The sequence below is a fragment of the Microchirus variegatus genome (genome assembly GCF_963457635.1).
Source record: "Microchirus variegatus genome assembly, chromosome: 9".
Lineage (NCBI taxonomy): Eukaryota > Metazoa > Chordata > Actinopteri > Pleuronectiformes > Soleidae > Microchirus > Microchirus variegatus.
Window position 1 is genome coordinate 11,983,428 of NC_139810.1, and position 14,731 is coordinate 11,998,158.

Consider the following 14,731-nt stretch of genomic DNA (forward strand, 5'->3'; position numbering starts at 1 on the left):
TAAAATCCAGACTGTCTATAGCCTCAAGTCATATTCACACCAGCCCTTCTATTTCGACTCTCAGCTCGTTTGCTCTGAAAGTCCATTTCCTTTGGGGAGGTGTGAATGGGCAACCGAACTCTGCTCCGCCTAAAATTTTCACCTCAAGAGAACCAAATGCAGACTACAACGCAGGGCATTGTGGGTAAACACAACCAAAACATGCCCGTTCGTGGAGCGATAACAGGGAGAAATGTCTGAGCCCATTGTTGCAGCATATATGTATCATATGTTCACATAAAATGATATATTTTGATGCAGCTCCATGTTTTGCTCTTATGTGGAGGAAACAAAAGTTGCCCAACAGATGAACGAGTTTTCTTGTACATTTTTTGTCTTGTCTTCTCTTAAAGTAATTCTTGACTGGCTGAATGTCGCAATCACAATTTTAACAGTCCACAATCGTACTGAGTCTAGCGGACTTTTAGGTGTGAATACGAATTTCTCATACAGACTTGATTTTATTCGCTCTCATCTGTGTGTGAAACTAAAACATGAAATAATGATGAAATAATCTCTGAGTGGAATTGTTCTGTGACCTAATCTTTAATGCAGCATTGTCTTAAATTAAAAAATCTTGCTAATTTATCTCTTTCACTTGTTTTTCATTCTGAAGTCAAAGATTTGTACCCGTTTACCCAGCTGTTTTCCGCTCATGTTAATCTTCCAACAAATATATTTAAATTTTCTGATCATTGATTATGGGCGATTATCTAAGCTGCCAAGTGACTGACTAAAGTTTGCGTTACTTAATCATTACAACCGTCTCTCTCCTGTATCTGTCTGTCCACCAGCTCATCTGTACAAGTGCAGAGCACTGCGGGACAGCTGTGGCATGTGTCTGAAGGCTGACCCCAGGTTTGAATGTGGCTGGTGTGTCCTGGACAGGAAGTGCTCCCTCAGGCAGGAGTGCACCGGAGGAGGAAATTCCCACCTCCCACTGCAGCTCGCAGAAGGCGGAGGGTGGATGCATGCCACGCTTGGAAACAGCCGCTGCACCCATCCAAAGATCACTAAGGTAAGTGCCTACTCTGTATGTGTGACCGATGTGGAACAGGTGGAGATGCATGGCTGGTTTACTGGGTTGCTCAAATGTATCTGATGTATGTTTTTTTTTTTGCGTGTGAGAATGTGATTGCAGCCTCACTCTGGTGTTGTGCAGTTTTATAAGTCTGTCTGTCTGACAAGTGCACCTAAGCAGAAAGAATATGGCACACAATTCACTCAGTGCCTTCTCTATAATGTTCAGTGTTAATGGGAGCAGCTGCCTGGTAAGCAGAGTGCTGAATGTTACAAATGAGCCTGGAAGCCTCCAATTCATTCTGGATTTGAATCATATGAAATGGTCGCGGGCCAAAAAAAAAAAAGCCCCGTTGACATATCTGAATAAAAGTATGACCAGTCATTGTAAAATAAAATGTGTGACAAAGTGCGTCAATATAAGTAGGAGCAGTTATTTGTTCTTCTTTTAGAGAAAATATACTCTTAATTTATTTGGTTTGTATCAAACCCACCTCTAAAAGGTTGTGATTGGCACCACATGTCTCAGCATGGCTGAAAATCTGTCTGAACTGGAGCAGGACCAGTCCCATCTGTGAGACTGGACTGGACCAACACAAGCTCACTGATTGGTCACATTTTTAGACTATAGCACTGAGCCCCGGGCTTTCTTTCACACTCAACCAAGTAAGTTCTGTCATACAATGAAGTCTCATCCCTGGAGATGAAATGAGAGATACATTTATGGAGCATTTTTTTGCTGTTGCTGCATTGGCAGGTGAAAGAAACCAGCATGATTCTGATCTCTGGTGCTGAAACCAGACACTGAGACCCAAAACCAAGCCACATCGTCACTGAAATATTGACAAGATTAAAGGCCGTTTTTTTTTGTTTAAATAGTGTGCTCTCGTGCTTCGATAAACATAAAATATAAAAGAGTAAATGCTTTTGTGTCAATTTATTATTCATGAAGAAAAGAAATGACAGATCTTTTTTTAGTGCTTAATAAAAAAAAAAAAACAATAAAGAAGACGATCTGTAAAGGGTTTAACCAGCACTTATATAAATTGGTATGAATATTACAAATTATTAAATCAACACCAGTATTTATATTCAAATCGGAATAAATAGGAAAATGCTGTCCTTCACAAATATTATTTTACAGCACACAGATTGCACTCCTCTGAAACTGCACCAACCATGATAGAAATGTAAAAAATAATACATTTTACAACTATTACTTAAGTGTACTTCATTTGTTTCTTTTTTCGTTTTTTTTTTTTAAAATCAAGTTCAAGATTTTGGGGGGATAACAAGAGCAATTATTTTTTTCTCACTCTTCATTTTGCTGTCAAGAAGAATAACCTATGAAATAAACTGCTTAACTGTTCCACTCTGCGCTTTGCGCCTGACATTTCATTTGACGTCTAAAACCACGAGATCTCCAAATGTGAAGACACACACAGTTGAGTCACTATTGCATCTTGCTTGTGTGTGTATATATTTTTCAGTGCAAAGTGGAGGCAGCTTGAACTGAGGAAAAGGGGGAATCAGCATTGAAATTCAGTCTGTATCGCTCAAACCAAAGTCTTTTAATCAAGCTTGCTCTGGAGTTACAGTTCAAAAATCACCTGCAAAAAAAAAAAAAAGAGGCACAGCTTCTTTGAGCTACGCATTATAATCTCGTCAACTCTTGAGGAGTGTAAATGTCGCCTGCGGAGATTCAAGTGCTCGGAAACCTTGATAGGCCGTTGCGTCAGCTCTCTTTGTTGAAGCCCCTGTGGTCACGGAAGCCCTACGTGTCCTGAACCCAGAATGAAAGCTGCTCCACTTACGTGTGTTGCGATTAAAACACACACACACACACACACACGTTGGGACCTTTTGCCCGCCCTTGGCACAGTAACTGTATTATTACTCAGCGTTACATCAAACTGGTACTGAAGCGAGAGATGTATAAAAATGTTAGTCATTTTTTTTTTAGTAATGCACATGTTTTGTGTCACAAACATGGCTGGTCATAGCACAGTGTTGGCCTACATCTGTAATGATTACAGATCATTTATTTCCCACCAAGCTTGAGACCGGAGGGTAGCCTGTTCGAACCCCGACCTGTCCGCAGCTGAAGTGCCCTTGAGCAAGGCACCTGACCCCCTCACTGCTCCCTGAGCGCCGCTGAATGCAGGCAGCTCACTGCTCTGGGTTAGCATGTACTTCACCTCACTGTGTGCTGTGTGTGTTCACTAACTCACGGATGGGTTAAAATGCAGAAATTGGAAATTTCCCCACTGCGGGACTAATAAGGGAATCTTAATCTTAATCTTAATCTCTTTATGGCTATCACAACCTCTGTGGCTAGTGGTGTTAAAGTTTAACTACATAGACCAGTGTATATGAGTATATATTATTTGTTGATCCAGATGTAAATATTCACAGTTAAGTATATTCAAATTATACATGCTGTGATAAAAATCAGCATATCTACAGCTTCTCTAGTCAAACAACAGCTACATCCTTGTCCAACTGTCTCAAGGCTTGTTGCCCCAATATTCCACCTTCCCCCCACCTTCCCCTCACTCAGCTCTCAACCCACTTTTAGGCGGTTTTTTTCAAAATCAGGCATTGGACTAGGGCTTTTTCCTCAGAAGAGGGGTTTCATTGCCCTTTAAAAGGAAACAGCCCATAGCTTTTGTAAAGCAGCAACATTTAAAATCACATTTCTTTGAGAACAGATACAGAACCTGACAGTATTTCCACATGGGGCCTCAAGATCAACGTTTGTCTTTTTAAAAACAAAGGCATGTTTGATTTGTACTTTTAAACTTTACCTGTACAAGGTAGAATTAGTAAAAAACAGTGGAACATAATGCTGCATGTGCCATGTGTTGTTGTTGTTTTTTGCAAATATAAATATCTACATACAAGAACGCAGAAGAGTTGCAAACCTCTTTGAAATTCTGTGTCCATGTGTCTGTAAATCTCTGCCTAAAATGTGCTCAAGAGAATGCGAAGGAGCAGAAAATGTGAGAGTGATGTTTTTTATAGTTTCGAAATAGTGGGTGAAAAGTGGAGTGAGACTGAAGCAATAACTGTCTAAAGATAGTATATAGATATATAGATATTCCCTGTCAGTAGAAGAATCTCATTACCTTTAGTACTTACAGTATATTTGTCAGTCAACCATGTGGTTCAGTGAACCACTGCTAATCAATGTCGCCTCATAGAAGGTTCTTATTTTAAACCGTGGTTTGGCCGGATACTTTCTTTGTGGAGTTTCCATTTTCCCCCCACGTCAACATTAGTTGGTCTGTGAGCTGAGATTGGCTCCACCTCCCTTCATGACCCTCAAAGGATGTCATTTAGATAATAAGTATCACTTCATGTAATAATGTCTAATAACTATCCTATGAGTTAATTTAAATAAAAAGAAGAAGTACTAAGTATTTAGTATTTGGATGCAATTCCTGACATATTTTTCCACACAGCCCTGTTAGTGACTGCCTGATCCTGTATTCAATAGGTGTTCTGGATAATCATATACGTTCTGCTGCAATAACCTCAGTGCATCATCAGCAGGAGCCTCACATTAAAATATCCTGATTTGATTTGATTGAAAATAAACAATACATTTTGTGAAAAAGTATATTCCCAGTTCATTGTTCCCAGGTTGAGCAAAGATTTGAACATAATAACCAGGCATATGGAGTATATTTTAATCAGTATTCCCATGAAGGACAACAACAGCCCCTGTAAATTTAATTTAATTTTTAATTTTTAATTTTTTCTGTACTTCCCCCATTTGCTTAGAATGACTTCTGAGTCTCCTCAAACTGTTTTCTGACCACACAAACAACTTAAGTTGTTCATAGCTGGTTAGCTGCTGCATCCACTTTGACCGCCGCAGGATTTACCACGTGACAGCACACACACAATGCGTGTGCAACTACTAGGTAACCACCGCTGTAATAGTGGTGATTTGTTGTCGCTACTGTGTGGTCGGACCTGCAGAGACACGCCATAGTTCATTACTTCTACTGGATTCCCGGTCTGTGGTTCCTGGTGAGAGTGAAAAGAATGTCCAAAGAAAAAATGTAATTTGTGGTTTCCACTGTGGGTCCCTATAGGTGACTTTAAAGCCAAAGTTCTTAAGTTGTGAGGTGAATAACAAGTGGGAAAACTGGAGGGGACACTTGTTGAGCTGCTTGTCAGCGCAAATATTTAATCAGACAATCACATGGCAGCAGTTCTATGCATTTAGGCATGTAGACACGCTTACACTCCTGAATAGAATGTAATTCCATACCACCCCAGGTGCTCACAGTGCAAGGCAGAGAATCAAGCACCCGGTTAAGGAATAATACACACAGTGCAATCACAGCAGTAATAATTGCCACAACCATGTCAACAAGAGAGAGCTTTGAAAAAGAGAAACTATCAACAGCAACTTAAATGACAAACTGCTCGAGCCAAGATATGAAGAGCACCATCTTTGAATGATCACGTTGAACTGGATTTTTGGCATCGCTGATGTTTAATTAGGGTGTCCTCTGTACCCAATAAAGGGGATCGGTTATGGAAGAGTCAGAGCAGTCCTTTGTCAGAAATAAATCAAATACTCGGTCTAAAAGGATCAGCTAATAAGGCGTGCAGTGTCACCCTGAATGATGGTGCAGGAAAGATGTTGCCATTCAGTCTGAATATCTGGTCAGTGCTTCCAGGCTTCACTGGTCAGTGGCTAGTATCTGGCAGGGGCCAGGCATTTCTAGTCATTTGTGTTTTGTTGAGTTTTTGATCAGTTTGCTTGCTCATGCGGAACAATTATATCTGTTATCCTTTCACAGTTTTATCCTAAGGCTTTTTAGTTAGTTCTTACTGTTGTATCGGATCACTCTTCTTCCAAAAACATTTTCAGCTTTAGGGTGTTTGTACTTTCATTCCCCAGAGACTGGTGGTTTTGTGTCTGAATGTAGTAGCGTTGTGTCAAATCGCTGTAACATGAGTCCAAACCTCCTTGAGGTCCCATTTCCACACTGTGGCATCTGCTTGAATGCCCACAGGCTCAGTAAGCGCTAGTTATCTTGTTATGTGGTGCCATACTTTTATACTTCCAAGAGTTTCTGAGGTTCCTGTGGAAATCCACTCCTGCATGTCAGAGAAACATAATTGCCGTCCTCAAACATTACGTTCATTTAGTTTGTAGGTAAAGTAGTTCTTTATTTCTGGCTCCATCTTTTATACCACAGCTATCATATTCCGGACACATAGCTGGAGATCATAGTGTGGTTAATAGACAGTGACGCTATTGCTGACATTAAGTCTCCTTTTTCCATGCAGTGTAAATGGCATTTGAGTTTGTTCTGCAGCCCAACTCACTTTTGTGAGGCATTGTGCATTCAACGCTTAAATCTAACTTGTTTTGGGCCCGTCATGCTGAATGAGTGGCGTACTATACATGCCAGTTTTCACCGCTTCACCTGTCTTGGTACAAATTAGGAGTGACATATGATGCCACCGCAAGTAGTGAGGCTCATGTAGCAAAGTAAATATGTGGTAAAATTATTAAAAAGCTGGGAATAATGGAACTGAGTTAAAAGGGCTAGTGGTTAAAATCTGCTCTTACGGGAGTGGGACAACATGTCATTAGTAGCCTCCGGTGGCTTTTGCGTAAGCAGATGTAGTGTGATTTTCCTGGATAAAAGAAAAATGTACCATAAACAACAAACAATTTGCTCTGTGGTTAGCTTATAGCTACACAACATACTAAACTTTGTTTGTTTAATGTCAGTACCATTATTTTCTTTGGATTCAATTATTCTGGGAAATATCTCACAAAAGATTGAAGTGTGCCCCAGAAAATTGTCTTTTTGTTGGCACTATTTCACCCTACCTCTTTTACCTCAACAAGAATTTGGACACACTACACTTACATGAACAAGGAAAGTGGAGAGGTAGGGCTAAGTGCTTCGATACAGCTCAAAATTGCAGTCTGTCCTTCATCCATCCATATGTCATATGCAACTTTACTTTGTGGGGTTGGAAACCTTTTAAACGAATTGTTTTGGAGGGGGTGCACTAGCTAAGTGGGCCACTTCTGTGGTTTGACTCTGTCTCTAGGCCCAGTTGCCAATTTGCCTGTATGATTGTTGTTAACTTTAGTGCTTACTTAACTGTAGTAAAGTAAGGATTCAAACAGTCCTGAAACAATTCAGGGAAAATGCAGCCCCTTGTCATTCTGAGAGCGTCGTATATTGCTGCTCTCTCACTGTCCCTCAGTTTTGCCTTACATTCACCGAAGCTATACGTCCACAGATCAGAGTGTGAGCCAACAGTGGATATTCACACAGCCTAACCTGGATATTTATCCTAACCCTAACCTCAATCCTTTTCTTGGCCCTCACCTTAACCTCAACTTTTGTTTTACCCCTTCTCTGCTCTGAGCGTCTAAATGTGCCGCCAAGTCAACTGAAAGCTCCCTGCATCGCTTTCGCCAGCAGTTTGACAGAGCGTGGCTGTGTATGATGCTCTCGGATAAGAACGTGTTGGAAAATGCCACCAGTTGCAGTACAGTCTATCTGAGTGCTTTAAAGTTGTGTTTTGGGTCACATTATTCTGGTTGACAGAAAAGTAATGGATGGATTTGGATGACCTCTTCATTAGTAGGTCTATAATGGTACAAGCACGAAAGGATTAGATTGTGGTGGTGGTGATGTGGATCTGGATAGAGGACTGTCTTGATACTGGGGGAAACCGAGTGGGCATGGCAGACATTTTGGCGGACTGCTTTCCCATATATATAAGAGCCACATTTTCCCCATGCTCGGTTGTGATGTGACACTATACATATCCATAGTATCCACTGGTCCCTCTGTGAAAGCCCCCTCCTCAGATGATCTTGGTAATCACTTTTAGTAGCACTGCTCCCTCTGTCTTTCTCTGTTGCCTGCCTGTCTGCGGCTCTGCCAGTGTTTACATGCCAGGCCTTGGTGGTTGCTGATATTGTGTTCTGTGGTATCATAGCTCCATTCTACCCCAAACATCTGAATCCCCATTTCCACACCCCGACATCTGTTGTCCGTACCATACCCTAGAGCTTGATGGCTACTCACTCTGGTCAGTGTTTGCCAGCAATTGTGTTTGTGGAGCCAAAGTGCAGAGGCTCCATTGGCAAGCATCGTGAGTCAGCTTCCAAATAGCAGGCAGCATAATCCCCGCCTAGATTGCTCTATCAGGGTCTCCCCTTTGGTCTCTCAGGTTATTATGTTGTTATACACATTATTTGTTAGTGCAGGGTAACAGTGTTTTTTTTACTCCAACAAATTATGTTTCATTCTTAAACCCATAACAGATGTCTGCCAGGAGCTATGTGGCTGCTGGTGAAGTTGTGTCTTTCTTCATAATAACAATGTCTGATGAAGAACAAACGCTGCCAAATTATGCCCTTAAAAATACAAAAGCATCCAAGATGCGATTTGTCAGGAAATCTGTTGTACTGATTATGTTTGGAAAGGTAAAGATAAGGTTAATCTAAAATAAATCGTAGTTGAATTTCATTTCAAAATTATCAATTTTCCGTATGTTCATTTTGTTTTTTTAATAATCATTTTAACTCATTCATCATGACTTGGGTTTTGGTCGTGGAAATATTATATGATTCCAATTTTGGTGGGTTTTTTTTTTACTGACTTTCAGCCAACTGTTTTACTTGATTATTTCCCTAATATATTTTTTTTTAATTTTTAAAATATAAGGTGGGGAAAGTCACTGAATAACACTCAGAGGTTTCCTTGCCTGAGGCATTTGCCAACCTCATACCTGAGTGGTTCTGTGTATCAGCCAGCAGGTACAACCTTTGATTCTGGAGAATGTTTCAGAAAAGGGTTTGGATCTCCACTGACTTGCTCCATATAAAAGTTTAGAATTACACCTCCTCTTGTCTGGCAAGACAAATCGTTCATACCCCAAACTAGTCCACACCGTTGAAATCACCATTTGTCAAGATCTGTTGTTGGTTACTGTCTGCTCTATAATAATAGCAGCATGCCTCCAAACTGTCAGTGGCTGACTTTGCATTTCCACACTGAGCTGTCTGCTCAGCCATGCACTGTGGAAGAACAGGGCGGTGGACAGATTATACATAATTACCTTGTGATGCTTGTTAGGGATTAGGTTTGTGTGTGTGTGTGTGTCGTGCATGCGTGCGTTTGTGTGTGTGTGTGTTTGTGACAGCCACCGTCCATCAGTCATCATATTTGTTTTGTCACACCACACCTGTCCCTGCTATGCGCCATAATCTGGAGAGATAAATCACATTATGGGTCAGCCGTGTGACCGTGCGTTACACCGCCACAGCCTCGGTGTTGAAGCCATGCCGACATAATAAGTTTCAATTAAACCGCTGAAATGATGCTGGTTTAGTTCTGTGTCTCAGCCTAACTTCTTTTTGTTTGCCCTCTCTCACATATTCTGTGGTTTTCAAACCTGAGAGGGTCATTTTTCTTTATTAAAACTTGAATCACCTGATCAGAGCAATTTTGTATGGTGTTGCCTGTGTGTTTTCGTGTGTGTTAGGTCTGTGTGTGTGTTTGTTTGAGGGTGTTCATGTTTGTTTCAGCCTTTTAAATGGTGGCATGGAGACAGAAAATCAATGATTTCAGTGTCTTTAAAGGTCCAATGTGTAAAGATTAGGAGGGTTTATTGGCAATAAGCACCTGTGTATAATTGCTTTAGAATAAAAAGGCAAGGGGCTTGCTTTATGGAGGATATCATCTTATGGTGCCATGTTTCTACAGTAGCCTGAATGGACAAACCAGCCAGAGTGTGGGTTTTTGCATTTTAAAGTGGTAGTTTACTACGCAATTCTTACACACTGAACCTTTGATTTCTGTGTATTCATTTGTTGGAATGTGCTCATTAAATTACTGAGTCTTTTGTTTCTTTTTTCTTCCATTTCATTTTTTCGGTCCAGTTGTTTCCTGAGACTGGGCCTCGCCAAGGAGGAACCAGGGTGACCATCCTGGGGGAGAACCTGGGTCTGCAGTTCAGAGACATTCAGATGGGCGTCAGGTTGGGCAAAGTGCCCTGTGTGCCGATTGAGGAGGAATACGTGAGTGCGGAGAGGTAAGATACACAAACCTGCACATCCTGACCAGTCTTACATCAGGATAAAGCCAAGCAGAGCAAGCTTCTGTAGAAATGCAGCCTCGTCTCTCTCCATTACCCCCGACATATGCTCATTCCTTCATTCTTCTCATCCCTCCATCCTGACATTTACTCCTCTGCAGGGACCTACACGGCTGAGGAATTGAGTTCATGCAGATCAAACAATCCCTCTGTAGTACAGTTAGTTAGGAAATGAAGCATGTTGAGATAGAGGGCATCTCTATTCAAATATTACACACACATCACTTATTCATCATATTATTCCTGACATCCCTGCACCATGTCAGACATGACATATTCGTTATATTTCTCCCTCTTTTTTCACATTATTGTTTTTTTTTATGTTACCTTCTCTCACCGTTCCTGAGACTTGGAGTCAAATCTATTGTCAGGTATTGTGCTGCTCTGTGCCACACATATAAAGTGAAGTGCAGTCATGTGATTACAGGGATATGCAAGGTTTCATTTGGATGTGATTGTCTTTTGTTTGTGGATAACGTATGCGCCTGCTTATGCTGTCATTTTTGGTGCCGTTTTGTGAAATATTCAAGTGAATTTAACATTTGAATTCAAAACCTTATTTACGAATATTCACTCTCTCCATCTACAGAATAGTGTGTCTGCTGAACGATGCAACGGGCTACAGGGTTCAAGAGGCACAGGTGGAAGTGTGTGTGCGAGACTGCACCAGTGACTATAGAGCCCTCTCCCCAAGGCCATTCACCTTTGTGGTAAGGAACATGAAAGCAAAAAACTTTTTTTCAAAGGGTGTTTTTGTGGAGCAGTTTCTCTCTCTCTTTTTTTTTGTTCGAAAAATCTCTAGGAGCTGAGTAAATTATTTAAACTCAAACTGTTTGTTATCCAGACTCCATACTTCACCCGTATCCAGCCTTCTCAAGGGCCCATTTCTGGTGGCACCCGGGTCACCATCGAGGGAAGCAACCTCAACGCAGGCAGCTACGTGTCTGTCAGCATAGGACCACAGCCCTGCTACTTCAAACGGTGAGAAGCCCTTTTTTTCTCCTGAACCTAAATTGAATTTGAATTATCTCGTGGGCAAGTGAGAGCAACACAGGAGAGGATATTAGATAGGATTAAGATAAGAATGGGACACATTAAGAATACTTAAAAACTGTTGTGCACTGCTTTTAAATTTAAACAAATGTCTGTTACATTCAAAACGTTTTTTAAATTAATAAGCGCTAGTATTGTTGGGTTTTGTGTTCCTCTGTGACATGTCCATGCTGCACACAGGAAGTGATTAAGACAGATAGAGTCAACAACATTGGGCTAGTAAAGTGAGACAGCTGCACATAGACTGAAGTAGGACTGAAAATGCAAGGATGTGCTCAAGACACAGTATCAGAAATGAATTTAACTGCTCAGAAATGATGATGTTTCTCAAATGTCTCGTTTTGTCCACAAACCGAAATGTGTGATTCACTTTTAATGATATCTTTGTTACATGGAGAACAAACCAATGCATCAATTATCAAAACAGTTCCAGATTGAATTAGTAATCGATTAATAATCCATTCATTGGAATTTGTTTCACCTCTGCTTAAACCTTAACAACCACGCTCTGTTCAAAGAGTTGTATATGTACAGGGAGGCATGTAATCAGTGTGTGAGGTTCAGGGACCTTTGTGTGTGTGTGTGACAGTGGGACGACTCCTTGTGTTCGCACGCTTGTTGCTTGCAAACACACAAACACACAGGACCTCTTTGTCTGCACTGCTTTTCCTAATCTAGCGCTTGAAGAAATCTGAACTATCACCGCAGTCGCTCGCATGTCAACTACATGGATTAGCCTCTCATGGCTAATCTCCATTGAAGCAACTATATGCTAGCTTTGCTGTCGCAGCAGTCATTTCTGAGCCATAGCCACCTCGCAGTAATCCACAGATGCAGCATCACCGCCGCAACTGCTCCCTTACCTCTACTCTGTCTTTATCTGTCACACCCTCACTGCTTGAATGTGTTTGGGTTGCTATGGTTACAGGCCAGGGGACATGGGAGGAAGGATATTGTGGATTTTCTCTCTTTTTTTTTTCCCTCTCTCTCTCCACACACACTCTCCTCTGTGCGAATGCCATCATGTATAGAGACACAACAGAGTGTACAGTGCTACATTAAAGCACGCACACACACACACACACACACACACACACACACACACATAAGACGCATGCACACTAACACATGCACTGTTCCTGTGAAGTCATGCCCCAGAAAAGCAGCCACCACTCAACTGTGCTAAATACATATTAGATAATGTAGCTTCTGGGGACTGAGCACAAGACTGCAATTGAAAATGTTATTTTGCCTTTGGGACACACACACACACACACAACCTCTCTCTATCCCACTCTCTTTGACTGGTGGTGCTCATCCTTTTTAGAGCAGAAATCATAGCAGGTATAAACTTTATTAAACATGACTTCAGTTGCCCCGTACTTTCTGTTCCTCTCTCCAGTACACCTCGCTCATCTCATTTCCTTTTCATATAAAAGAAATACAAGCTGCCATTTCACTTCCACTCGTTTAAAGTTCTTTATCGCGCTCTCTCTCTCTCTCTCTGCTTGACAAGCTCTACAGGCTGATTTATCACAAGGAGAATTATTTAATCAAATTAGGAGCATATGATTTTAAGAGAATCAGATTAATTTGCTGCTCAGGCTAGACATTGATAATTATAAGCATAATGAGCAAGTCATAGACAGTAGATAAATATATTGACTCTTCAGATTTGACCTCAGCATGTAAAGTGTTTCCTGGCATAAGGAAGGAGAGTCATTGGTTTTCTATTATTATAATTATTTTTGAGTGATCAGACTCAACTTCATATTTGATAGCTCCTCAGTTTACTCTGGTTTTGTCTGAATAGTTTCACTGTCCTGCTTCTCAGACATTAAACAAACTTTGCCTCCCTTCTTTCCCTTTTGCCCACCCAGGAGAAATGCCCGTGAGATAGTATGTGTCACACCAGCTGGTTTGGCGCCAGGCACGTCATCAGTGCTGGTGGACATTGACGACGCTGAGCTGAGAAACCCTGAAGTCAAGTTTAACTACACTGAAGACCCCACTGTTCTGAGGATCGAGCCTGACTGGAGTATTGCCAGGTAAGCCACTGTGAGGATGAAATCATGAATTTACTCCTCCGACTATACACTCCATTTGTAGCTTCACAATTCCCATATGTTGAACAAGGGCAACTAGAGCTTAAGCTTAATAAATATAGTAAACTAAGGATTTTAGATCTTTATTTCTACATTTTTGCTTGGGTCACAAAGGCATTCTCAATACAATTTTGAGTAGACTTAGACGTTCTAGAAGTGTAACTAAACCCCAAATCTCCATTCCAAAATTTCCGTTTGGAGACCAGTGTATATGTGTAAGATTGCATTATTTATTTTGTGGATTTATTTTTGACAGCCAATTCAAAATGTTGTTTGTGGTTGTTTTGTTCTGGCTCAAGAACTATTTTGGATGGAACACCTTGTTTTGCAGTGTTGTGATTGAGATGGGCGGAAAAAAGGTGATGAGATGAGATCTCACAGTTCAAGTGATGAGAGGAAGAATAGTATCCCGTTCTGAATTAAGGAAGACTTTTTTCTTTCCGCCTGTCTTTTTTCTTCACCCACAGCCCTCTTAACAAACAATTCATGTTCATCATACATGTTATCACCTTACCTGTTGCCTCTCTTGTCAAACACCAGCTACTGCATTCAAATTTTGCCATTGGCTATTTTAGTACGCTCTTATCTAATCAGTGCGAGGCTCATTATCTCAGACTCCTCCCCCCTTTTTTTTAAAAGCCAAAGTTGTAGAAGCAGATAGCTGCAAATCAGCGACAGATTTCACGATCACACCACACACCCCTCACTGCTCTACACTCCCCCACACATATCATCCTTCTTCTGGGCATTTTTCAAAATCAGGCATTGGGCCGAGTTAGCTGCAAACGAGGGGGATTTGCATTTTGAAATTAAGATTAAAAAAATAAATGTGACTACTGCTATGACAGCTGGTTTGGAACAAGGTAAATTGATAGTGCTGGATATGTTTTATCTGGAGCAGCAACAGCTTGGTTGATCCAAAACTATGGAGTGAGATCTGGTTGGATTAAATAGCCGTTTATAGTTTATAGTCAGAGCTCAAGTTCTCTGCCTCTCAGTTTGATACTCGGCTCACCACACTGTGTTATGCAGTGCACTGCACAGTATATCCTCGGCTCGATAAATTAAGACCTTGCACGACTCGGCACTGAATGCGAGTGCAACATCACTGGGGAGGACACATACAAGCAAAGGTTCAGCATTTAAGTTGATTTATTGATTTTAATCCTTTCTAGGGCACATAGAGTATGCGCTTGATTTTTCACCCACTATTTATTACAACCTCCACTGATTACTGCAACCTGATGCTTCTCACATGATTTAAGTCCTGTCTGGATTCTGAATCTGAAAGTAAGGAAGCCCCTTTGAGAATATTTTGCCTATTACACTTTTTATGATATGGCAATATCTAAACT

The 14,731-nt window shown here is 41.0% G+C and overlaps 1 protein-coding gene across 1 annotated transcript in view; it reads left to right on the plus strand.

Annotated features, from left to right (window-relative positions):
• LOC310932382 (plexin-A1-like) overlaps positions 1–14,731 on the plus strand; it is a gene marked incomplete at both ends in the record, with an annotated part of 220,644 nt that overhangs the window by 150,443 nt on the left and 55,470 nt on the right. The window contains 5 exons of the mRNA XM_083895692.1: positions 834–1,057; positions 10,004–10,155; positions 10,808–10,928; positions 11,063–11,199; positions 13,152–13,319. Coding sequence (XP_083751818.1) covers positions 834–1,057; positions 10,004–10,155; positions 10,808–10,928; positions 11,063–11,199; positions 13,152–13,319 — 802 coding nt within the window. The remainder of the gene's footprint in view (positions 1–833; positions 1,058–10,003; positions 10,156–10,807; positions 10,929–11,062; positions 11,200–13,151; positions 13,320–14,731) is intronic.